Raw genomic sequence first — 26,617 nt, forward strand, 5'->3', positions numbered from 1 at the left:
TCACAGTGCTCAGGGGCCCTTTTACTAAAGGGTTGCCGCGCAGCAACGGACTTACTGCACGGCAACCCGGAACTACCACCGGCCCAACACGGCTGCTGATGGTAGTTCTGCCTTGAGTGCGTGCCATTTCCGGCGCTATGGAAAATAATTCCGTAACTTCCATAACATAGCTAACCTGGTTATAATCAGGCAGCACCGTTACCGTGGGAGCCCTTACCTCCACCTCTCTCTGCAAGCATTAATCTCTAAATAAACCTATCACTCTCTATCTAGAAGATCTCAAATACCTGGCAATTATGGATCCATTTTGATTCTCACACCACTAGCTGCAGGAAAGACTCTTTCCTCCTTCTCCTGCTTGTACCGGATGGGTACATTCAGGGGTATGAGGTAGGTTAGTGACACTCTCTTGTCTCCTCATCAAACATTGAGACTGCTGCATGAGAGTTCAGGAAACAGCTGGGAATCCTATGCTAATCCTTTCTATCACTTATATTATCTCCCTCTCTTCCTGTTGTGGAACCAAGAATCTTTATTTTTCAGGGAGGAGAGTTCCTGAGCTTCCCTCCTCCCTATAAATTACTTAGTAGCGATGCTTCTGCAGTCCTCCTTCTGAGTCTGATCTTTTCCTGGTTTTGCTTGGAAATCACTATGGGTCTCCATATCCTTTCCTAAGAAAATACATATTCAGTTCAAAACAAAGGGTTGGTATTAGGAAAAATCATTACAGGTCCTGCACTAGGGACAAAAATGGGATCCCTAAAATGCTAAAGACCATTTTCTGGGTCTGAACAAAAAGTGACAGGAAGGGCTAAAACATAGAGGGAGAGGAGACGTGAGAATAAGAGGCAGAAAACCCTCTGTACCTCCTGCCTTGAATCAACCATTGTCCTTGAGTGCAAGGTGTGTTATAATTCCTTCTCTGCAGTTTATAAGCATCAAACCACAGGACGACGCCATAGTCAAGAGAAGGGACCTTGGAATGGAGTGAGACAAAGAAAAGGAGAATATGAAATATTAAACACACATGATTCTCCCATTAAGAAAAACTGGCAGTTTATACCATAGGCCCTGCTGAATACAGTCAATAATTTAACATATAAAGGAAATATTGTTATAACATATTAAGATATCAATACTCTTTCTCATTAAAGAGAGCACACTTTTTTCACTCTTTTTCAAACTTTGTTTATTAAAAAGAGCTGGCATGCAAACCCAAAGGCATCAGGAGAAGGGTAAAGCAACCTAAACATTGGCAGAAAGACCCCAGATCCTCTGGCAAAGAAGCACCAACAGGGTTAGATCCAGGTCAGACTTTTGTCCAGAAATGAGTTTGTTTGAAGAATCTTTGAAGGAGTATCCAAGTGTCTCCATAGAAAGACTGGAATACAGTCTAAAGATTTGTATGTACTGTTCCTCTGTCAAAAGGGAGCTAGTATTGACCACTCCTAAATACTGCTTCTGGGACAGTAGGATTGTAATGTGACTTTGGTACATTTTATTTATTTGGATTTTGCTCACACCTTTTTCAAATAGTAGCTCAAGGTGAGTTACATTCAGGTACACTGAGTCTGTCCCTGGAGGGCTCACAATCTAAAGTTTGTACCTGAGGCAATGGAGAGTTAAGTGACTTGCCCGAGATCACAAGGAGCAGCAGTGGGATTTGTCCTGGGCACCTCTGGATGTCAAGATTGGTGCTCTAACCACTAGGCCACTCCTCCATGGCATGAAGATCCCAACATGGGGTAAAGCCGCACCAAAATTGGCATGGAGACTTTAAGGCAATGATGCCCACCTACTTTTGAGTTCAACCCTGCCCTGCCCCCCTCCTTCCTGTCTGGTTATGCCAGTGAACACAATACAAAGACATCTGTGATACATATTTCCCAAAGTTAACATATTCCAGTTAATAAATTCAAACAAAAACATTTTTTTCTACTATTGTTGTCTGGACAATTTATTTTTCCATCATGTGGGTCCCATTTTCTCCATCTGTCTTCTGCTAATTCTCTTTCTAGCGGCTTTTCTCCATTTGTCTTTTCTTCTTTCTCCAGTCTTGTTCTATTCCTTCACTACACCTGTCTCTGACATACTGATCCTTCCTTTCTAGGTCTTTTTATTTTCTGCCTCTCTATCCACCCTTCTTCTTTTGACTTTTCAGCTACCTATTAACTTTCCATATTCTTATCTTATTCCCTAGTTATCCCATTTCATGTCTCATTCCTTCCCCAGCCTGCTATTCCCTTCCATCTACCCTCTATTACTACATTTCTACCACTCGTCCTCTAGATTGTTCACTTGTCTTTAGATTGTTCTCTTGTCTTTTAGATTGTAAGCTCTTTGAGCAGGGACTGTCCTTCTATGTTTAAATTGTACAGCGCTGCGTAACCCTAGTAGCACTTTAGAAATGTTAGTTAGTTAGTAGTTAGTCTGTATTCACTATCTGCCTCTCTGCCTCTCACTGATTATCTTGCCACCTCTTCTTGGCCTCTCCCACATGGTTCCACCTTTTCCACTATTTCCCTTTCCTTTCTCTCCCTCCAATCTTGTAGCTCAGAATCTCCTTTCCCTGTCCCTTTTCCTCCATACCCTCATCATCTTCCTATCCTATCTCTCTTCCCATCTGCTACCTCCCTCCTCTTTCCTGCTGTTGTTTCCCCACTCCACCTCCCTGGTGTTCACTGGGGGAGAGGAGTAGAAGTGGGGTTATCCCTAAAAGTTTGGGGTTCAGTAATAAGGTCAGCATTTTTAGTGGCTTCAGGACTCCAAGGTTTCCTGAGGTACCTGGGTGTACTCTGGTAATTGGGGACAAGGAGCAGCAGCGATCATTTGCCCAATATAGCATGGAGGGAAGAACACTCTAAGGCACTGCAGAAGGGATAATTCAACACCAGCAACAATGGAATGAAGACCAAAGACCCCAAAAAGGGTGAAAATAGGCAGAGCAAGAAGATTTGCATGTACCCACAAAGAGCAAAGCAGAAAGATGACTATTAGAAAGAAAATGAAGATTGTTAAGGACCCGGGGCCCTTTTACTAAGGTAAAATTATGTATAATCATACCTGATAATTTTCTTTCCATTAATCATAGCTGATCAATCCATAGACTGGTGGGTTGTGTCCATCTACCAGCAGGTGGAGATAGAGAGCAAACTTTTGCCTCCCTATATGTGGTCATGTGCTGCCGGAAACTCCTCAGTATGTCGATATCAAAGCTCCATCCGCAGGACTCAGCACTTAGAGAATTACACCCACGAAGGGACACTCTGCCCAGCTCACCACCGCCGAAACGGGGGAGGGGAATTAACCCAGCTCATCCCCACACAAGTGGGGGAGGGGAATCCGTCCAGCTCATCCCCGCGGAGCGGGGGAGGGACACCACACCCGCCGATGCGGGGGGATCTGGCTTATCCTGCAACCGCAACCGCGGGAGGAGCTGACTGACCCTAACACCGCCGAAGCGGGAGGGGTACAAAACTGCCCTACAGCCGCACGAAGCGGGAGGGAGTGCCGGCAGAATTTTAAGTCTCAATCCAGCCCCGTAAAACGGAGGGGAGAGGAATGCAGCAGCTCACTGTAACACAAACTCGTCTTAACTCTTGAAGAATCCAAGTGAAAAAACTTGAACACGAAGTCTTTCTGAAGTAACTGAAGACTGAACTTGAACCTGAAATGCAACCAGAATAAAAACAGTACAGATATCTGGGAGGGGCTATGGATTGATCAGCTATGATTAATGGAAAGAAAATTATCAGGTATGATTATACATAATTTTACCTTCCATATCATCAAGCTGATCAATCCATAGACTGGTGGGATGTACCGAAGCAGTACTCACCCAGGGCGGGACATAGAAATCCCTGACCGCAACACTGAAGCTCCAAACCGGGCCTCCGCCCGAGCAGCCACAGTCAAGCGGTAATGCTTGGAGAATGTATGGGCCGAAGCCCAAGTTGCCGCCTTGCATATCTCTTCCAAGGAGACGGAACCGGCCTCTGCCATCGAGGCCGCCTGAGCTCTTGTGGAGTGAGCCTTCAGCTGTACAGGCGGCACCTTCCCCGCGGCCACATAAGCCGCTGCAATGGCTTCCTTGACCCATCTTGCCACTGTAGGCTTAGCAGCCTGCAGACCCCTACGAGGACCTGCATACAGGACAAACAGATGATCCGATTTCCGGAAATCATTGGTCACTTCCAAGTATCTGATGATGACTCGTCTCACATCCAGATATTTAAGAGCAGAGTACTCCTCTGGGTAGTCCTCCCTACGAAAGGAAGGGAGACAGAGCTGCTGATTCACATGGAAGCGAGAAACAATCTTGGGCAGAAAGGAAGGCACTGTGCGAATAGTCACTCCTGCCTCAGCGAACTGCAGAAAAGGCTCTCGACATGAGAGCGCCTGGAGCTCGGAAACTCTTCTGGCTGAAGTGATAGCCACCAAAAAGACTGCTTTCAACGTCAGGTCTTTCAGAGATGCCCTCGACAAGGGTTCAAACGGCGGCTTCTGCAATGCTCTTAGCACCAGGTTGAGATTCCACGCAGGCACCACTGAGTGCAGAGGAGGGCGCAGGTGATTAACTCCCTTGAGAAAGCGCACCACATCTGGCTGCGAAGCCAGGGAAGCACCCTTCAGGCGGCCCCTGAAGCAAGCCAGAGCCGCTACCTGGACTTTAAGGGAACTGAGCGACAGGCCTTTCTCCAGACCTTCTTGCAGGAACGCCAACACTGAAGAAATTGGAGCAGTGAAGGGAGAAAGTGAGCCTGCTTCACACCATGCTGCAAAGATACGCCAAACCCTGGCGTAAGCAGTAGAAGTAGAGCGTTTCCTCGCTCTCAGCATAGTGGCGATGACCTTGTCTGAGAAGCCCTTCTTCCTCAGACGCTGCCGCTCAATAGCCAGGCCGTAAGACCAAAGGGAGAGGGATCCTCCATCACCACGGGACCCTGATGTAACCGGCCCTGCTCCACTGACAGCCGCAGAGGATCGTCGACTGAGAGCCTGATCAAGTCCGCATACCAGGGACGTCTGGGCCAATCCGGACCCACCAGGATTACCCTGCCAGGATGCTTTGCCACCCGGTCTAGCACCCTGCCCAACATGGGCCAGGGCGGGAACACATAGAGGAGCTCTTGTGTCGGCCACTGTTGGAGAAGAGCATCTACTCCCAGGGATCGAGGGTCCCGTCCTCTGCTGAAAAAGCGCGGCACTTGGCAATTGGCCGGTGACGCCATCAGATCTAGGCTCGGCTGGCCCCAGCGCTTCGTGATGTCCAAGAACGCCTGAGCAGATAGTTGCCACTCTCCGGGCTCCAAGGTATGGCGACTGAGAAAGTCCGCCTTGACATTCATGACTCCGGCAATGTGGGCCGCTGAAAGCTGCTCCAGGTTCGCTTCCGCCCACTGGCAAAGACTCATAGCCTCCTTGGCTAGAGGGGCGCTCTTGGTACCTCCCTGGCGGTTGATATAGGCCACAGCCGTGGCATTGTCCGACAGGACCCGTACAGGCTACAACACCAGTACCGGGATGAACTCCAATAACACCAACCGAATGGCTCTGAGTTCCAGGAGGTTGATAGACCACTTGCCTCTGCAGGAGACTAGAGCCCCTGCGCTGTCCTTCCCAAGCAGTGGGCTCCCCAGCCCATCAAAGAGGCGTCTGTCGTGACGACAATCCACTCCGGGGTCACCAGAGGCAATCCTGCAGACAACTTGTCTGTCTGCGTCCACCAGCTCAGCGCCTTGCGCACTGCTGGGTCCACGGGAAGGCGCACAGCATAATCCTCCGACATCGGAGTCCAGCGCAGCAGCAGAGATAGCTGTAGTGGTCTCATATGAGCCCTGGCCCAGGGCACTACTTCCATCGTGGCCGTCATAGAGCCCAACAGCTGCACGTAGTCCCAAGCCCGAATAGGAGAGGCTACTAGGAACTAGTCCACCTGAGCCTGAAGCTTGACAATCCGATTGTCTGGCAGGAACACTCTGCCCACTTGGGTGTCGAATCGAACTCCCAGATACTCCAGGGACTGAGTCGGGCGCAGCTGGCTCTTCTTCCAGTTGATGATCCATCCCAGGGAGCTCACAAGAGCAACTACCCGGTCCATAGCTTTGCCGCACTCTGCATAAGAGGGGGCTCGGATCAACCAGTCGTCCAGAAAAGGATGGACTTGTACTCCTTCCTTTAGCAGGAAGGCCGCTAAGACCCCCATTACTTTGGAAAAGGTCCGCGGAGCAGTAGCCAACCCGAAAGGGAGGGCTCTGAACTGGAAGTGTCGTCTCAGGACTGAAAAACGCAGAAAGCGTTGGAGAGGAGGCCAGATGGGAATATGCAGGTACGCTTCCTTGATGTCCAAGGAAGCCAAGAACTCTCCTGCCTTCACTGCCGCTATAACAGAGCGGAGAGTCTCCATGCGAAAGTGCCTCACTTTCCAGGCCCGATTGACCCCTTTGAGGTCGAGGATAGGCCGGACAGAACCTCCTTTCTTTGGAACCACAAAGTAAATGGAGTAACGTCCCTTGCCAATCTGATTTTTTGGCACCGGAACGACCGCACCCAGGCGGATCAGGTTGTCCAAGGTCTGCTGCACTGCCACAGCTTGACCGGAGACTTGCAGGGAGAGAGTACAAACCCGTCTCTTAAGGGTTGGCAGAACTCTAGCTTGTAGCCGTCTCTGATGACTTCCAGCACCCACGCGTCTGAAGTTATAGCGGTCCACTCGCCCAGAAACGAGGACAGCCGTCCTCCAATCTGCACTGGGGCGTGGACCAAGGCCCCGTCATTGGGTACGAGACCCTGGGGGAGGACCGGAGGGAGCACCTCCGGGACGGCGGTCTCTGCGAAAGGAATGCTGCTTGGGGGAGAAATTCCTCTTGAAGGAAGAGGGGGCAGAGGAACCCGACTTGCCCGGGCGGTACCGACGGGCTTCCAGCAACCGTCCTCTGGAGGTACCGGGACGAGTACTAGCCCGAGCCCTGACCTCTGGTAATTTCTTGCCCTTAGACGTGCCGAGATCGGACACGATTTTGTCCAGCTCGACCCCAAAGAGCAGCTTGCCTTTAAAAGGCAATCTAGCCAGGCGGGATTTAGAGGCGTGGTCAGCAGACCAATGTTTCAGCCAAAGCCACCGCCGCGCAGAGACTGTCTGAGCCATGCCTTTAGCTGAGGCTCTCAAGACATCATACAGCAAGTCTGCCAAATAGGCTAAGCCCGATTCCAGGGCCGGCCAATCAGCCCTCAAGGAAGGATCCGAGGGGGAAGCCCGCTGCACCGTAGTCAGGCACGCCCTGGCCACATAGGAGCCGCAAACTGAGGCCTGCAAACTTAAAGCAGCTGCCTCAAAGGACGACCTTAAGGCCGCCTCCAATCTTCTGTCTTGGGCGTCCTTTAGGGCCGTGCCACCTTCCACCGACAACGCCGTTTTCTTAGTCACCGCAGTGATTAAAGAATCCACGGTAGGCCACAGATAGGCCTCACGTTCACTCACAGCCAAAGGATAGAGGCGGGACATAGCCCTAGCCACTTTAAGACTCGTTTCCGGGACATCCCATTGAGCCGCAATTAAGGTGTGCATGGCATCATGCACGTGGAAGGATCTAGGCGGGCGCTTCGTCCCCAGCATAATGGCAGAGCCAACAGGGGCTGAGGGAGAGACGTCCTCCGGAGAGGAAATCTTCAAAGTGTCCATGGCCTGTAAAAACAGGTTGGGCAAATCCTCTGGGCTAAAAAGCCGCGCTGCAGAGGGGTCATCCGCTCCATCCGAGCGGGGATCTATCTCCTCCAAGGAATCCGCAAAGGACCGTTGGGAGACCTCAGACACGCTGCCCTCATCTACATCAGAGGAGACAAAGTCCTCCAAGGCCTGGAAATCAACCCGAGGGCGTTTACCTCTGGGAACCTCAACCTCTTTATCAGAAGAGGGAGCAGGGGCAGCGTTTTGCATGAGGAAAGCCTGATGCAGCAGCAAAACAAACTCAGGGGAGAAACCCCCCAGACTGTGCACTTCCGCAGCCTGGGCAACAGCCCTAGACGCACTCTCAACCGGCGCTCGCAATAGCGGGGGAGAGACATGCTGCGCATCCAAAATGGCGTCCGGCGCGAAACTCCGCGAAGGAGCCGCGCGGGAAGAACGGCGCTTAACTTTAGCCGCTTGTGCCGTCGCCCAAATTAAGGGCGTTCATGGCATTAATGTCTCCAACCTCAAGGGCGGCCCACGAAGAAGCCGTCCGAGCCGCGTGGCCGGCCAAGATGGCGGAGGCGAGGAGCGGGGGATGGGCGTTTATGGCGGGAAAAAACCGCCACGCCGGAGGAACGACCGGGACATTCATCGGTCACTAAACTGTCACCCATCAAGGGCGAATCAGGTTGTAAAACCCCCGCATCCCCTCTAGAAGCGCTCCAGCGATCCGGGGAGCGACCCTTTGCGCCCTCGCCCTCCGACGCCATATGCCACGAGGAGAAGAATCGGGGAACCCCCTGCCCGCTATAAAAGGTAAAATTACCTGCTTGCCGCTCCGAGCTGTAACGAACTGGTGTCCCAGTGAGTAGCTGCAATGAACGTTTAAAGAAACGTCGAATTAAACGCCTTTAAAGACGTTAAAATTTTTTTTTTTTTTTTTTTTAAACGGAGCCAGCGGGAGGGGGGAGAAAAGGAGGGACCTGGCACCACCAGGTTTGCACTTGCTCAAAAGAGCCCTCAACCCCAGGCCTCAACAAAACCTAAGGATTAGGCTTGGAGGCCTAGCCAGAGCTGCTGCTGTGTGTGACCACCACCTGCTGAGATAGAGAACATACTGAGGAGTTTCCGGCAGCACATGACCACATATAGGGAGGCAAAAGTTTGCTCTCTATCTCCACCTGCTGGTAGATGGACACAACCCACCAGTCTATGGATTGATCAGCTTGATGATATGGAAGCCGCGTAGGCGCCTATGCATGCCCAATGTTGCCAAATTGGAGTTACCACCCGGTTACCGCGTGGCCCTTGCGGTAATTTCAATTTTGACGCGTGTCCACTACATGTGTCCGAAAAATATTTTTTATTTTCTGACACGCAGCAGCTATGCGTATCAAGTGGCATTTGATGCGCATAGACCATTACCGCCCGGTTACCGCGTGAGACTCCTAACATAATTAACCAAATTTTGTCATCCTAGGTAGGAACTGTAAAATCACGCTTGTGAGGAGGCTGAAAATATTAGAGAAAAATAGGAGTATAGGTCCATGTAGAACACCCAGTGGATTTAAACTGAAAGCACGGTTGCTTGAGTAGTAATGGCAGATTACCTGGGTCACATGCAAGCAATGTAAGGACGTGGCAGTGATGGCACACAGTGGAAGCTTTATTCCAGGCACCTCCCCAGTAACATTAGCATCAGGCAGCATAAAAATTGTTATCCAAGTATAAGCCAAAGCATATCCAGATTTACTAGCTGTTTCATGAGAAAAGCCTGGAAGTAAACACAGTGCTGTGATCTTGTGCCTTTACCATAGTCAGTTCCAGGTCTACCGTTTCTTTTTCTCATTGTAAGCTAATTGTGTTATTTCTATGTTTTTTTTTCTTTTGCTGCTAGTGAGTCAGCACTCAAGAAAAAGATCTAGGTGTCGATAGTAGAGAATATGCTCTGCCCAGTGTGCGGTGGTGGCCAAAAGAGCAAACAGAATGGTAGGAAGTATTAGGAAAGGGATGTACAATAAGACCAAGAATATTATAATGCCTTATATTGCTCCATGGTGCAACCTCACCTTGTGTATTGCGTTCAATTGTGGTCGTCGTATCTCAAAAAATATATAGCAGAATTAGAAAAGGTTCAAAGAAGAACGACCAAATGATAAAGTGGGATGGATCTCCTCCCATATGAGGAAAGGCTTCAGAGATTAGGGCTCTTCAGCTTGGAAAAAAGATGGCTTGAGGGGGGATATGTCTATAAAATCCTGAGTGCTGTAGAACGGGTAAAAATGAATCAATTTTTCACTCTTTCAAAAAGTACAAAGACCAGGAAGATGGATAAGGGGAAACTACTGCTTGCCCCGGGATTGGTAGCATGGAATATTGCTACTAAGTGGGTTTTTGCCAGGTACTTGTGACCTGAATTGACTACTGTTGGAAGCAGAATACTGGGTTAGATAGACCACGGGTCTGACCCAGTATGGCTATTCTTATGTTCTTATGTTATGTTCTTATTGGATTTAGCTGAAATCCACAAGCTCGTGTATGATGCAGACGAATAACAGTATTTTTAAGATGGCAATAGAGATCACTGGAATAAAATGTCATTAATTTCTACAAGGTCCTGACATAAACCTCTTCCTTTGTGTATGTATATGAAGGGTTTCTCATACTCTCAAGGACCTCTTCTGCTTAGTGTTCTGCTCTCTGCTCTCCAAGCACTCCATCCTCCAAAAGTAGGCTGTAGCTAACAGTGCTCTAGTTACCGATCACAGGAGACAGACATTAGGTTTCAGCAGAGAGAGAATGATGCTGTAACTTATTCCCTTGGATGTAGGCCCATCAAATGTTGATAACAAGTCTACAATTGGAATTAAGCTAATGGAAGATTGGGTAGCTACTTATAAACTAAAATTAAATTTGGACAAATCAAAAAAGTTTCATGGCTTCTAATCCAAGACAGAATATTTGATTTCATACAATTACTATAAACAATATTTCTTTTCTAATAGAATCAGAGAGCAGGCCCAGTTGAGTATAGCCTTAATAATATGTCATCTCTCCTGCCACGGGACTAGCCTCATGATAAGAACTGTGAGATGTTGCACCTGTTCTTATCATGAGACTGGTCCAGTGGCAGCAGGAGATGACTTCTTATTAACACAACTCCTGCTGCTGAAGGAAGGGGAGCAGAGATACATCATGGTTGGCACAGCTGGAAATTTGCCACCGATATGAATAAAATTCTCTCTTTTTTCTACTCTTGTCTTTCTACTCTTGTCTGTCATTTTATTTTCTAACTCAGTCTGTCATTTTATTTTTCTGGTTCAGTCTCTAGTTTCTGCTTTTCTCTTAACTTTCATGCCACTGTCTCCTTGTCCATTGTAACATTTTTTTCTCTCCATGTCCACCATCCATCTTCCCTCTACATTCCTATCTGCCCTGTCCAGATCTTCCTTGTGTCCCTGTCCTATCTTCCCACCATGTTCAGCATCTCCACTCTCTCTGTCCCTATTCTTAGCCTGTCCAGCATTGCCCTTCTGTGTCCCTGTCTCCCTCATGTGCCCAGCATCACCTTCTGTGTCCCTATACCCCCACATGTCCAGCATTGCCCCTCTGTGTCCCTTATCCCTCCCCATGTCAAGCATTGCCCATCTTTTTCCCTCATCCCTCCTTATGTCCAGCTTCTTCCCTCATTTCCCCCAAAGTCTCCTGCATCACTGCTACCCCCCTTCTAGGCCAGCATGTCTGTATCTCTCTTCCTCCCCTCCCCTGGGCCAGAAGGTCACCTCTCTTCTTTCCCTCCCCCTAGAGCCAGCATGTCTCCCTCTCTCTTCCTTGATGTAAATGGATGCGCCATAGTGCTAGGTGCAGTCATGGCCGCTAGGTGTATTCTATAAACCCGCTAAGTGTATTGTATAAACTGCACCTAAATTAGGCCTAGCCAGAAATTTTTTTGGCTCCAATTTTACAAGTGCCATATATAGAATTTAGTCCTAATAACCTATAAAGAAAGAAGAATGCCAAGATGATCCCACACAACGCAAACACAGAAGAAACACAGCGGGAACGACCCAATGGTTGAACCAGGATTTCATCAAGGATGCCCTTTATTCAGCAATGGTGTACAATTCACATATGCTCAAGATTAATAATTGTAGTGAGACAACGGGACTCAACACAGGCCGTGTTTTGGCATCAGTGCCTTCATCAGGAGTCCTAGTTGAGATGTGTTATATGCTGAGCTGCTAAGTTACCCATTCCAAGAGGTAGACTTTTCAGCCGGTCCTGGTTTTCTGCCAACCTCATCTTGGTGCATTATGGGATTTGCAGCACTGATTTCAATGGACAGAATCATGGACTACAAATACTACATTGCTTTGAGATGTAAGTTTAAAACCAGAACTGGCCAAAAAATCTCCCCCCTGGAATGATTAACTTGGCAGCTTTGTATATGTTAGAAGGATTAAAAGTTTTTGCTCCTGATGAAGGGCCCCCTACACACACATACTAGGGATGGGCAGCCAGAACATTTTGTGTCGTTTCCTGTCATTTACAGGAATGTTTGTTTTATTCATTTTTGTTTGGCCATTTTGTCAGTTGCTGATAATAAGGTGTATTATTTGGAAGTAGTGCATACTATCCCCCCCCCCCCCCCCCCGGTTCTTTAAAGGATGCCCAAACTTGTGCGCCCAAATCTGAGCTTGATCCTGAGAGGCACGAATAAATAAACTGGGTAATGAGCTAATTAACAGCAATAACTTGGCACTAGCAATCAATTATTGATGCTGATTGGCGCCAATTTAGATTTGCATGTGCATCTCACTATACACTATTCTATAACACTGCGTGCCCAAATCTCACAGTGTGCAACCCAAAAGGGGGCGTGGACATAGGAGGGGCATGAGCATTCCAGAATTCTCTGTGCAGTGTTATAGAAAACCATGAATGCGTGTCCAAATTGGGCATCAGGAATTACACCTGTTTTTTTCAGCAGGTATAAGTTCTGGTGCTCCGTTTTGGGTGCAGAATTGCATTGGATGTTGATTTGGGTACCATTTATTGAATCTGGTCATATGTGGAAACAGGGCATACATTTTTCCCAATATATTATGTGTGAGTAATATTTCACACCTGGACAGTGGTTCCACTATCTGGAAAGAGAACAATCCTTTTTATTGGATTAAGTGCATTTTTAAACTAGCTTTCAGGAGCTAAAACCATCTTCCTTAGGTCATTAAAATATAAGCAAAAGATGATGATACTGGAATATATAAGTGAATCACAAATGTATTGCAATAATAATCTGGAGGAAGGGCAAGGGGGGAGGAGGGCGAGATGGATGGGTGATCAGAAGGTGACATGCATGAAGCAACTGAGAACTCACCGTGATGTACCAGGTGCAGTTGGTCTTTGGAGAATAGTAACTTGGATAGTATGGGGTGCTGATGTTACCCTGCAGCTCAAGTCCTGCTTGCAACGTTATATTTTCATCACAAGCTGACAACAAAGAAATGAGTCAAAATTAGTTCCCCTCAATGCTATGAAATCTGTAAACTTTAAAGCTAGAGATAATTACTATACCAAACAATAAAAGTAACAAGTTACTGTATTTAAGTAAAAGTTTTGTCACTTTTACTTGTAAAAAAGTACAGGAAATATTTGTTACGCTTACTGAAGTAATAATTTCACCAATTTTTACTGCTTTTACTTAGTCTTACCTGATGCTTGCAGTTAAAAGTAAAAAGTTAAAGCAGAAGCAAGATGTAAATGATGATTCCTTGCCAGTGGCATAGCTACAGGGGGCCACGGGGGCCTGGCCCCTCAAATTGGCTCTGGGGCCCCCCAATTTAGCTCGTGCATGCTCAGTTTCATTAAAACAAGTGTGTACAGCGACTGAAAACGGAACAGGGCACCAGGCAATGTGAGGTCAAAACGGGACAAACGTTTTAGCTGGCGGAGGTTGAGGACCCCCGACAGCCAAGGTACCTTTGCAGTGGGGGGGGGGGGGGGGGGGGAGCGGCAGCGGGGGGGGGGGGGGGGCAGAAGTGGTGGCAGGAGGGCGGCAGTGGGGAGGAGGGCCAAAATGTGTCCCCCCCACCTTGGGCTATGCCCCCCCCCCTCCTGTTGAGGTCTGGCTACGCCCATGCTCTTTGGTAAACCAAATAAAGCAGCAAAAACTGGAACAGGATTTTGCTAATGCAAACCTCTGTGCATATTTCTATATCCTCTATTTATCCAGTTTATTTCTATATTTAATCTATCATCAGTGCTCCACCATTTTCTCTATCCTGCTTCCATCTCTTACCTTGATAGTGTACGACCTTGGCTGAAAGGATAAAGGGGTCATAGTAGCTGTACAATCCCTGTTTCCAAACCACAGACATGGTGTTTTCTGAAGATAGGACTTCAACAACTGGCTCCTGACGACTGCATCCATAATGCCTGGAGGTGAAAACAGACCAAGAGACAGCAGATGGTAAAAGAAAAGAGAGATGAAAGAAATATATACAAGAAGAGATTATGGATGTGAATTTTGAGATTGAGGAAAGTGATGATCAGTGTGTTTTTTTCTAGCGAAAAAGGTGCCGGTACTCAAATGCCTGGCCACCCTCCAGGGGTGGGGTAATCAATGAGGGACCCACCCCACAATAGTCATGCCCCCTTCAACTAATCACAGAATCTATGACAAAAGGCAGAATGGGTCTGTAGAGCCTGAGCTCGTTCATTCAAACTTGGGGACCACAGGTCAATTTTAGCAGACAATGGAAAAGGTGCTGGTACTCAGTACCCCCAAGTACCCCCTCAAAAAAAGCCCTGGTGAAGATACAAGGACAGGCAGAGAGGAAGAATAAGTGATGTTGGGAGGAAGAGGAAGATGGAAGTTAGAAATAGAAAAAAAGAAAAGAACAAGAAAAAGAAAAATATATAAGACCTCAATTGACATACATGCTTCTCCCTAACTCAGTGATTCTGAACTCAGTCTTTTGGAAATTCAGTCGTCACATTTTCAGGATACCCACATTTATTTATTTATTACATTTGTACCCCGTGCTTTCCCATAGATAGCAGGTTCAGTGCGGCTTACATAGTAAATAGAATTACAAAGTCTTGGAGGAGGATATTACAAGTTGTAGTAAACATAGTAATAGTAGGGTTGTGAAGATATATGGATTGAACATGGAGAGGTAAACAAGGATAGGATGAGCAAAGGAAAAGAGGTTGGGAGGGGTAAGGAGTAGGAAGGATGGAGAAGAAAAGATTGAGGGATGAGCGTAAGGAGATAGGGAGGACTGGTCTAAGGTGTGATTATTGCCAGGACAGAATCATGTGGGTGTGCTGAAAGTTAAGTTGAGTCGTTAGGGTAAGCTTTCTCAGGAAAACTTGGGCACCCCTTTCGATTATGCCCCTCCACGTGACCCAGCATGACTTAGCAGAAAATCAGTGCTGCCAGTGTACCTTGGGTTCTAAAACTTTGGATTTCTATAAAATCAGGACTGTAAATATTAAAATAAATTGGCATAAAATTTTAAAAACTAGGAGCAAACTGCAATCTGATAGCCAATGTAGAAATCAACTATAGCTTCTCCCCACGTTACTTCCACATGTTCTGATCAATATATAACATATGGCACATATAATATATGACACAAAGAAGAGCTTTTGTCAGTGTTCTTTGTTTGCTGTAAACTTGGCATGACACAGAGCTACCTACGAGGTCAGAAGATGACTCTCAAGTGGTACAGGTGCATCATACATAGCCAGTCGGTCCCTGCAGTCCCAGCGAGTCCACTCCAGATGTAGCTTGATCATATGGGTATTAGGACCCTGGAGATGCCACAAGCAGCTGGATGACAAATAGTCTGGGCCCTTCAGCCTTAGGACCTCATTTTCCCTGAGGTAACTGTATCTATAGCAACCTGATCGGGACAAAAATATCGATCATCAGGGATAACTTATGGAGAGATCAGTAGAGGTCAATATTCAAAAGGCTTGTCTGGCTCACTTTTTGAGTGAATTGGACAAATCTACATGGTTAAAATTTCACTCCTATCTCCTGCTGACCGGCTAAATTTTGAGCATACAAATTATAATGCAGGCACAATTTACCTCAACAAAAATGACAGCATTGGGGATGTTCTTGAAGCATTGTTTCAGTTTAAACCAGGAAAAAATTTAGCTGGGTAACTCTCAGCAGGTAAATAAAATCAGTTCTAGGGTTAACTGGACAATAGTACCTGATTATCTTTTATTCTGGTATAGTCAGACCATATAGATATGGGCTGAATATCTGAGAAAAATTGTCTAGTTGACTTTCTCACTCAGCACTTTATGAAGATTGACCTCATAGTGTTCCAAAGAACCTCTGATGTTATATTAATACCTCTAAATATTAGTGACCTCGTCAGTGTGTATTATGTTTTTGCTGATGTTACTCAAGTATTAGCATATTTTAGTGATTTCACAGCAGTGGATGCCTATTCTTTTATGACATCATACTTACACATTATCTCATTTTGACATGAAAGCATCATATTTAGTTATCACTAGTTTTAGGTGATAACACAGCTGTGTATTATTGTCATGGTGTCACGGTTATTTATATTAACATTGCCTTCATGAAAACCACTTATCACTCCTGTTGAAGCTAGTTACTATCAGGCTTGTTCTCCTAAGGCTTAAAGATAGTAATTATTAAATTAAAACAAATGACAATGTACACATAAACCAATAAACAAACAAAAATATAAAATAAAACAGAATTTCATACCCAATGCAGAGATCAAAAGGCTTTTGTCTTTCAAACTTGCTTCTGAAAAAGCAATTTAAAAAAATAAAAAAAAACCCAAAATGAAACAGAAGAAGAAAACAATATGAAAGATTTATCCTTTGCCTCCCCCACTTCAGCATCACGTGTTGGTTGGCCTCCATCTGATCATATCAAACATATAAATGGCAAGTGGCGTACTCACTCGCAAATGCGCAGTAGAGACCCTCTCTGTCCCGCCCCCGCGTCAATACGTGATGATGGGGGCGTGACAGAGGGAACCTGCGCACCTGCGAGTGAGGGAACCGCCATCGCCACCGCTCCCCCCACCCCCCAGGGTTGCCGCTACCGCTCCCCCCACCCACCCTGAGTCGCCGCCGCCACCCACCCTCCACCCGGCCGGGTACCTGGCTTCACTATTCAAACTGCCGGAACGCAGCACACAGCTCATCTGAGCTGCCGTTGGCCTTCCTTACCTGCCTGTGTCCCGCCCTCGCCAACGTTATGTCACACGAGGGCGGAACACACGCAGAGAAGAAGGAAGGCCGACGGCAGCTCAGATGAGCTGTGTCCTGCGTTCCAGCGGTTTGAATAGTGAAGCCAGGTACCCGGCCTGGGTGGAGGGGTGGTGGAGGGGACTCCGGGGGGGGGAGGGGCGGCGGCGACCTATCCGGGGGGGCCTTTCAACCCCCCCTTCCTTTACTAGCCCGTTTTTACGGGCTAAATGGCTAGTCACATAAGGAAAGAACATAGTTTGAGGGTCACAAACTTTCCCCAAAGTATTTCAGCAAAGAAGTAATCTGTGTGAGGTACCTTTTTTGCTGTTATTTTATTTAGAGCACTTATATCACATGAAATTGGTAGAAATGCTAAACAGTAGCCAATTAAAGAACAATTTTCAAAGCAATTTCCACAACACTACCACTGGGGGTGGGGATTTTAAAACCTAACATACTTTTGTATGGTCAAAACTACATTCATTAATGTGACTGGATAAAGTACCCGTGGAAAAAGCAATATGGCAGTTTTCAAAATGGAAGTTCACATCTACTTCCACTTTGAAGATCAGTATACTATACAGCTCTTTGGGCATTGTGATATTGCCCCTTGATAACTAGAAGAAAGGAAGAAAGATCAACGAGCAACAGAATACAGTTTTAAGTAAGCCCTGAAGATTGTACAACCATGGGTGAGACATTCTGAAGCTGGAAGACAGTGATTAAATGAAGGAGCAAGGAGAAAAACAGCAGTGGTTAAGAAGAAGGCTCGGATCATGAAATTGGGCTATCAAGAGAAGCAGATTAGGGAATGATGAGAAGACGAAGTGTAAAGGGAGGCAGCTGCTTGCAAGAAATCTGAAGGCCTGAAATGCATGGTATACTTTGCAAGGCACAGAATATGAAGGTGGATGTTCTGTGCAAATTAAAAGAGAGAAATTAAGGAGCCACAAAATGATGGATGCGCCATTAGTTTTTTCCTTGATTTCCAATCTTTACATACTGCCTTACATGCACTGCTCGTGTCCCGCCTGGATTACTGCAATGTGATCTATGCTGGTTTACCAGAGTTCCAGTTAAAAACACTTCAAACGCTTCAGAACTGTGCTGCATGTTTTCTCTTTAAGGCGAACAGGCGAGAACACGCTTCGCATTTACTGTACCAATTACACTGGCTCCCAATTAAATTTAGTTTTCTTTTAAAAATCTTAACCTTAACTCATAAAATATATTATTCTGGTGTCCCATCATATCTTGCTAATCTGGTTATCCCCGTCAACTCAGATCTCTTGCTTCACGTAGACTAGTTATTCCCAGTGCTTTTTTTGTGCTGGTACGCAACGGTACGGCGTACCGGCACCTTTTTCTCCCCCTCTACTTACTTGGTCTGTTGTCAGTGACGAGCGTCGGACTGAGCGAGTAGCAGCGTGAACGCCGGTGCAGGTAGCGAATCAGCGAGTGAGAGAGACTGTCAGCGTCAAGCTTCCCTCTGCCAATCCCGCCTATGCGGAAACAGGAAGTTGTAACAACATAGGCGGGACTCGCAGAGGGAAGCTCCGACGCTGACAGCTTCTCTCACTCGCTGATTCGTTACCTGCACCGGCGTTCACGCTGGGAGGAGGATGGGCTGTGGGAAGAATCGCTGCGCTGGACATGGGAGAAGATGGGAGAGCAGGGGAAGAGAGTAAAATCGCTGGAAATCATGGGAGGGAAGGGCAGGGAAGAAAGAATTGCTGGACATCGATGGGAGGAGAAGGGAGGGCAGGGAAGGGAAGAGAGAATTGTTTGGCATCTGGGATGGCAGGGGGAACAGGAGGGTCACTGGACATAGGTGGATGGCAGGGGGGACAGGAGGGTCACTGGACATGGGTGGATAGAGGGGAGGGGGTTTCTGGACATAGGTGGATGGCAGGGGGGAACAGGAGGGTCGCTGGACATGAGTGGATAGAGGGGAGGACGTTTCTGGACATTGGTGGATGGCAGGGGGGACAGGAGGGTCGCTGGGCATGGGTGGATAGAGGGGAGGGGGTTTCTGGACATAGGTGGATGGCAGGGGGGGACAGGAGGGTCGCTGGACATGGGTGGATAGAGGGGAGGGGGTTTCTGGACATTGGTGGATGGCAGGGGGACAGGAGGGTCGCTGGGCATGGGTGGATAGAGGGGAGGGGGTTTCTGGACATAGGTGGATGGCAGGGGGGACAGAAGTGTCACTGGACATGGGTGGATAGAGGGGAGGGGGTTTCTGGACATAGGTGGATGACAGGGGGGACAGGAGGGTCGCTGGACATGGGGGGATGGCAGGGGGAACAGGAGGGTTACTGGACATGGGTGGATAGAGGGGAGGGGGTTTCTGGACATAGGTGGATGGCAGGGGGACAGAAGGGTCGCTGGACATGGGTGGATAGAGGGGAGGGAGTTTCTGGACATAGGTAGATGGCAGGGGAGGGCAGGGGGACAGGAGGGCCGCTGGACATGGGTGGATGGAGGGGAGGGCAGGGGGAGAGAGAGAGAGAGAATAAATGCTGGACATGGGTGGGTGGATGGAGGCGAGGGAAGAGTGAGGAAGGGGATGAGGTGAGGGAAAAGGAAGAGAGGAGAAAAACTACACATGGATGTAGAAAATATGCAGAAGCTGGATCCACTGGACCGTCAAGTCTGCAGAGGACCCAACTTTTACTTACGGATGTAGGGCAAGAAATGAAGAAGAAAGGCGGAAAGTAAAGAAATATATGGAAAGGAAACCCTGGAAATGGAGTTAAGAGGACAGATAGCAGCAGAATCGGATACTGGGCCAGCATGATCAGAAAAACAAAGTCACCAGACAACAAAGGTAGAAAAAATCCTTTTATTTTCATTTTAGTGTGTGGAATATGTCCAATTTGAGAATTTACATCTGCTGTCTTATTTTGCACTGGGTATACTAGAGCTGTAACAGCTTACAGAAATTATTTATAATGAAAAAAATCACGTTATTTTTTTCTCCTATACTAGTATAATATTTTCAATGATGTCGGTTTATATGCGCTATAAGGGGCGTGGCTAATGTGGGTGTGGCTATAATAGGGGTGGGGGGTCATATGTGATGACTCCGCCCACAATGAGTACCGGCACCTTTTTTTTTTTACAAAAAAGGCACTGGTTATTCCTAACCTGAGACAGGTCAATCACAAGGTTACTAGACGTTCAACTTTCTCTTGTCTTGTTCCTTCACTCTGGAATTGCCTGCCAGACACCTTGAGATCTGAGATATCATTCCAGAAATTTAAAGCTCTCTTGAAGGCTCATTACGTTCATCATGCTTTTGATTAATTTGCCTGCTTCTGTTCATGCTTTGGTCCTTGGCCATGCAGCTCTGAAGCTTCTCAGTATATATGGATTGTAAGTTTGGTTTTGTACAACTGCCAGTCTATTGCCCTATCTGCAAATGGAGTTCTTTTCGTTTCTTATAATTAAAAAAAAATGTATGTAAACCGCTTTGATAGATACTTCTTCTAAGTATATTAAGCCTAATAATAAATTTTTACCAAGCTGCGGGAAAAAAGGCCATGTGCTAGCTGTTTTTCCCGCATGCCGGAGCCCTTTTTACTGTAGCGGGTAAAAATCCCCCAGACACACATGACCATGTGGTAAGAAAACTCTTACCTCATGGCATGCGGCGGGGAGCCCTTACCGCCACCCACTGAGTTGGTGATAAGGACTCCCACGCTAACCCAGCGGTAACCGGGCAGTGTGTGGCAATGCCAGATTACCGCCGGGTTACCACTGCGCAAGCCATTTCTGTGGGTTTTCTTTTTTGCACGGAAATGGCATGCACTCAGGGCAAAACTACTGCCGGTGGCCATGTTGGGCCGCGGTAGTCCCTAAAGAAAGAGCGGTAATCCACATTGGGCTTACTGCCGCTCTGTAAAAGGGCCCCTTGGAAATTTGGAAAGATAAATTTTGCAGCAACAGTTTTAAAAATTTTGCAAAAATCGTGTGACAGATGTGCATAAATCTACGCATTACATTGCAATAATTTTTATATTACTTTATAAAAATATTTTCTGATATTTCTTGTGCACCCATTTAATTTATTCAGTCCTTTCTAAGGGGATAAGAGGGTGGAAGGGATCTTAGGGGCCTTTTTACTAAAGCTTAGCGTGTGCTAATGGATATTAGCGTGCGCTAAGTGCCACGTAGCCCATAGGTATAAAATAGGATGCATAGCATTTAGTGCATGTTAATGTTCATTAGTACATGCTAAGCTTTAGTAAAAGGGCTCCTTAATGACTGGTGTTAGAAAGGGAGGAGAGGACAGACAGTGGACCTCAAAGGAGAGAGATACAGAAGGGATCTTAGGCAGAAAGGACCAAAGGATAGGGGATGGAAGGGGAGATGGAAGTGCATGGGATAGGAGGATAAGAAGGGTTAAGGATCAGAGGAAAGAGAAGAAAAAGGAATGAGAAGAATAAGGAGGAAAAACAGCACAGAATCAGGGATGGAATCTGAGCTCAGGAACTCAAGACTGCTGAACCAGCCTGTCTGACGTGGCTTCCATTATTCTTGCATTTGCAAAGATACATTAACAATATCACCTACAAATTGCTTGTTATCCCTTATTGCTACATTCGGAAGCACCAAGGATCTCAGCACTTGATCAAATAGTGCCCTCCTTGCCTAGACGTATACCAGGAAGAAAGATTTCAACCCCCCCCCCCCCCCAAGGTGTAATTGAATATAACCAAAACTGACTTGGTTTGTCAGGGTTGATTTGATTCAGATGGCAATCCAATCCACCTAAAGACTGCTCTTATTTACAAAAAGTGATGCGCATGTCTAAAGGATGGGAAGGAAGGTAAGTAGAAGAAAGGGAGCAATGAAAAGAGTAGGCATAGCATTGAGGAACACTGTTTTAGTGCTTAATGAGCAAGTTGCTCTAGAGTCTACCTCTATTTCATATACATTGTCCCAAATTTCTCAAGAACACCAGAAAGTAATGATTGTCTCCTTCAGTAGACCCAATGGTCTTCTCCTAGGATTATCAGAGCCTGAACTATAGATCCAATGATACAGACTCAAACCAAAGACCGATAACAACTCTACTGCAGACCCAATGAAACAAACAAAGGATAGCAACTATTTTCAAACCTAATCATGCAAATCTAGGATGAATACAGAGGCATAGCACTCCCATTCCACCCTCCTTAGATGCATTATACTATTATTATTATTAGCATTTGTATAGCGCTACCAGACGCACGCAACGCTGAACACCTGATACAAAGAGACAGTCCCTGCTCAAAAGAGCTTACAATCTAAATAATACAGACAGACAAAACAGTTAAGGGTGAGGGAAGTAATGGGTGAGAAGGAAGGAAGGAAGGGACAAGGGGAGGGCAATTGAGTAGTGGCTAGGAACTAAAAAGCAGCAGTGAAAAGGTGGGTTTTCAGCATAGATTTGAAAACAGGTAGAGATGGAGCTAGACGTATAGGTCCAGGAAGTCTATTCCAGGCATAAGGTGCCATGAGAGAAAAGGAGCGAAGTCTGGAGTTAGCAGTGGAGGAGAATGGGGACGACAAGAGAGATTTATACTGACCGAAAATAACCAGTGAGCTGGGATCAATCTTGTAGTCTGTCTGGAAGAGGGTTTCAGTGCTATTGCTGCTAGCATATAGTACGTCAGACAGTGCTGTTTTCATCCGGGCCGTACTGACTTCATCTAGTCGATTCTCTGGGACTAGCAATTCAATCCAGAAGAAGGCTTTCAGGCTCCCTTCCCTAATGAAAGAAAATCAAAAGCCTCAGTTCTTAATGATTTATTCACTTTTTTTCATTATGCTTATAACTCAACATGTATGAAAAAATAAGAAAGCGAAGGAAGGCTCTTTGATAATTGTACCTGAGCATATGCCGCAGCATAGGAAAGCAAAATGATTTGTCCATGGGTCAGACACAGAAGGAATATCTGGAGATAGAACTGGAGCTCAAGAACTCCAGACTGCTGGTCCTATGTTTTACCACGTAATAAAACTTTGAAGAAATGTGTTAACAGACAGTGTGATGATACAAAAATAATTTTCAAAAGTAATAATGAATGCGCACTACTTTATAGTATACGCTTAGCGAGTAGTGTGTGTAAATTCTAATTAGTGCCAATTAGTGTTGATAATTGCTTAACATCCAATTATCGGCGCTGATTGGCTTGTTACTTAGTTAATGTTACACATGGAAATTGGCTACGCATGCAAACAACAATGTGAATGCAACAAAAACTGAGAGTGAATGGAATCTACTCTCACATTCTCAGGATCACAGATAGAGCTAAATATTAAAGAGAAACCCGAACCTCAGGAACATTCTAACCCTTGCTTCATACCAGGGATATCAGGAACCCAGATAGGCTTCTGGAATAGTGTAAAGGACTAATGGAAACAAAATTATCAGGTAATACATAATTTCTCCTTCTGTAGCATGGGATTTCCAAAAGCAATCCCTAAAGAGGGCAATAACTTGGCGCTACTGCCTGTGGAACTTCAGTACCAAAAACCATACCAGAGTAGGCCACCACATCTACTTGATAATACTTGGCAAAAATGTGCAAGGTTAACTAAGTTGCAGCTCTACAATTCTCAGCTGGCGAAACCAACTGTGTCTCTGCCCCAGTGGCGTAGCCAGAAGTCAATTTTTGGGTGGGCCAACAGGTTGGATGGGTGGGCACTAGACAGTGGTTTGCTGGTAAATGTTTAACAACAGGCTCTCTCCCCGGTCCACCTCTGCGCCCCCCCCCCCTCAAAATTGCAGAGCTGGCTATAGCCGGGGAGAGAGCCTGGGGGGGGGGGGGGGGGGGGGCGGCAATGCATTACTCTCTCCAGGAAAAAAAAATTAAATGATCCCAGGTTCCAATCTAATTCATGTTTAATGTGGGATAATATGCCATAAATAAGTAAATAAATAAATATAAACTTTTAATGTTGAGCACCTGATTCTCAAAGTGGACATATTCCAAACACTATAATGAAAATAAAATGATTTTTTTCTACCTTTGTTGTCTGGTGACTTTGTTTTTCTGATCATGCTGGCCCAGTATCTGATTCTGCTGCTATCTGTCCTCTTATCTCTGTTTCCAGAGCTTCCTTTCCATTTCTCCTTTCTTCTTCATTTCTTGCTCTACATCCGTAAGTAAAAGCTGGGTCCTCCGCAGACTTGACTGTCCAGTGGATCCAGCTTCTGCCTATTTTCTCCATCCATGAGCTGTTTTTCTCCTCTCTCCCTTTTCCCTCATATATCCTTCCTCTCTCTTCCCTCCCCTCCATCCATGTCAGCATTTCTTCTCTCTCCCTTTCCCTCCATCCATGTGCATCTCCTTCCTCTGTCTTCCCTACCCTCCATCCATGTCCAACAATTCTCTCCCTGCCCTCCCCTCCATCCACCCATGTCCAGCAACCATCCTCTCTCCACTGCCCTTCCCTCCATCCATGTCCAGCAACTCTCTTCTACCCTCCCCTCCATCCACCTATGTCCAGCAACTCTCCTCTCCCCTGCCCCCCCTCTATCCACCCATGTCCAGCAACTCCCCTGCCCTCCATCCATCTATCCATCCATCCATATCCAGCAATTCTTCTCTCTTCCCTGCCCTCCTCCATCCATCCATATCCAGAAATTCTCCTCTCTCCCCTGCCCTCCCCTCCATATCCAGCAATTTCTCCTCTCTCCCTGGTCCTTGTCCTCCCATCCATGTCCATCGATGCTCCTCTCTCCCCTTTGACCATCTCCCTCTCATTCCCTCTCAGCACTCCCATTCCCCCCTCTGTCTCTCCCTTACCCAGTCTCCTAAATTCCTCCCCCATCTTTCACCCACTTCATTAGTCCCCCATTCCCCATACTCTGTACTTACTACCCCTCCCAGTGCCATCTATCTCCTGCTCCTTCCCTCTGCTCACCACCCCTCCCAGACCCATCCTTCCCTCTGCTCACCAACCCTCCCACTCCCGTCCATCTTCTGCTCCTTCCCTCAGCTCACTACCCCTCCCAGTTTCATCCTTCCCTCTGCTCACCACCCTCTGCTGAATAAAGAAGACAACGTGGATGCAGGCAGCACAGCAGCTCACTGCTTTGCTTGCTGTGCTTTAAGTGAATGGCGACGGCTGCGCAGGGGAGTAGAAAGAGATTTTAAATCAATGGCTTCCTTCTGTAGTCGCAGCAGCGAACTGGCGGGTGGCGGCACTAAAAGCATAAAGCAGCGAAGCTCTTCGATTCCGTCCTTCGCTTTCCGTTTCCTGCCCTCTCAGCGTCCCGCCTTCCTTTGATGTCATTTCTTTTTGGGCGGGCGGGACGCTGAGAGGGCAGGAAACAGAAAGTGAAGGACGGAATCGAAGAGCTTCGCTCGCTGCTTTATGCTTTTATTGCTGCCGCCCGCTAGTTCGCCGCTGCTGCCAGTCTGGAGAGATCAGCTGGGTAGGCGGGCCTGAGCTGAAATTGGGTGGGCCTGGGCCCACCCAGGCCCACCCGTAGCTACGCCCCTGCTCTGCCCAAGAGGATTATACATGTCTTGTAGAGTGAACTTGCAAGGAAGGCAGTGGCTGCTTGCCTGACAGAAGTTACGCTGAAGAAAATAGCCTCCTTCAACCATCTCACATTTGTGGGTTTAAATATGGTCAGGCCCTGCTTCTGCTTATCGAATGTCACAAACAGCATGTCTGATTTCCTAAACTCACTTGTGAGTTCCAAATACCTAATGAAAGCCCATCTTGCACCCAAGAGTTTTAAGGTGAAACTAAGAAACCACTTTTGCAAAAAGAACAGATTTACCCACAAAGAAATTCCTGTTTCTGTAAAATGAAGAAAAGGGTCCTCTTAGGAAAGGGCCTGGAGTTCTGAGATATGGTGAGCTAAAGCAATTGTCACCAACAATGCAGTCTTCAACATCAGATCTTTCATGGGGCCTTCTTTAAAGGTTCGAATGGCAACCTTTGCAGGGACAAATGGCAACCTTTGCAGGGAATGACTAGGTTTGAGATTCCATTCTGGAAAAACAGGATAGAGTGGAGGTCATAAGAACATAAGTGTTGCCATACAGGGACAGACAGAAAGGTCCATCAAGCCCAGTATCCTGGCTCCAACCATGACCAATCCAGGTCACAAGTACCTGGCAAAATCCCAAAACAGTAAAATAGAATTTATGCTGTTTATCCTAGAAATAAGAAATGGATTTTCCCAAGTCCATCTTAATAATGTATTACGGACTTTTCTTATAGGAAGTTATCCAAACCTTTTTAAACTCTGCTAAGCTAACTGCTTTTACCCCACATAATCCCAAACATACTCGAGTTCAATGTGGCTAACAGTGAATATACAACAGACAAGGTTTACAAAGCCATAAACAAAATTGTGACATCATCCGCATAAATAAAAGTGCAGGACCCTGCTGCCTCTAGCCATTCACCTAATGGAGACATCATAGCATTGAATAGGATTGGAGAAAGCAGTGAGCTCTAGTTTTTAAGAAGCCACAGAACCACTGGTGGACCTTCCCACACAATCCAAACTGATCCAACAGGCCTACAAGCAACTCAAGATCAACAAGGTCAAAGGAACGACATATCGAATTGCATCACTAAAAACTAGAAGCCTAGGCTGACTGCTTTCCTAAAATCAGATATTAACGTAGTCACGACCATCTCAGTACTATAACAAGACCTAAAGCATTTCTG

General features: G+C 46.7%; 1 protein-coding gene across 1 annotated transcript in view; it reads right to left on the bottom strand.

Annotated features, from left to right (window-relative positions):
• The window catches only part of TMPRSS6 (transmembrane serine protease 6), a 115,917-nt gene that overhangs the window by 27,108 nt on the left and 62,192 nt on the right, over window positions 1-26,617 (bottom strand). Inside the window, 6 exon segments of the mRNA XM_030210217.1 lie at window positions 867-976; window positions 13,050-13,162; window positions 13,971-14,107; window positions 15,378-15,582; window positions 16,434-16,475; window positions 22,504-22,685. Coding sequence (XP_030066077.1) covers window positions 867-976; window positions 13,050-13,162; window positions 13,971-14,107; window positions 15,378-15,582; window positions 16,434-16,475; window positions 22,504-22,685 — 789 coding nt within the window.

This window comes from Microcaecilia unicolor, chromosome 1 (assembly GCF_901765095.1).
Source record: "Microcaecilia unicolor chromosome 1, aMicUni1.1, whole genome shotgun sequence".
Taxonomy (NCBI): Eukaryota; Metazoa; Chordata; class Amphibia; order Gymnophiona; family Siphonopidae; genus Microcaecilia; species Microcaecilia unicolor.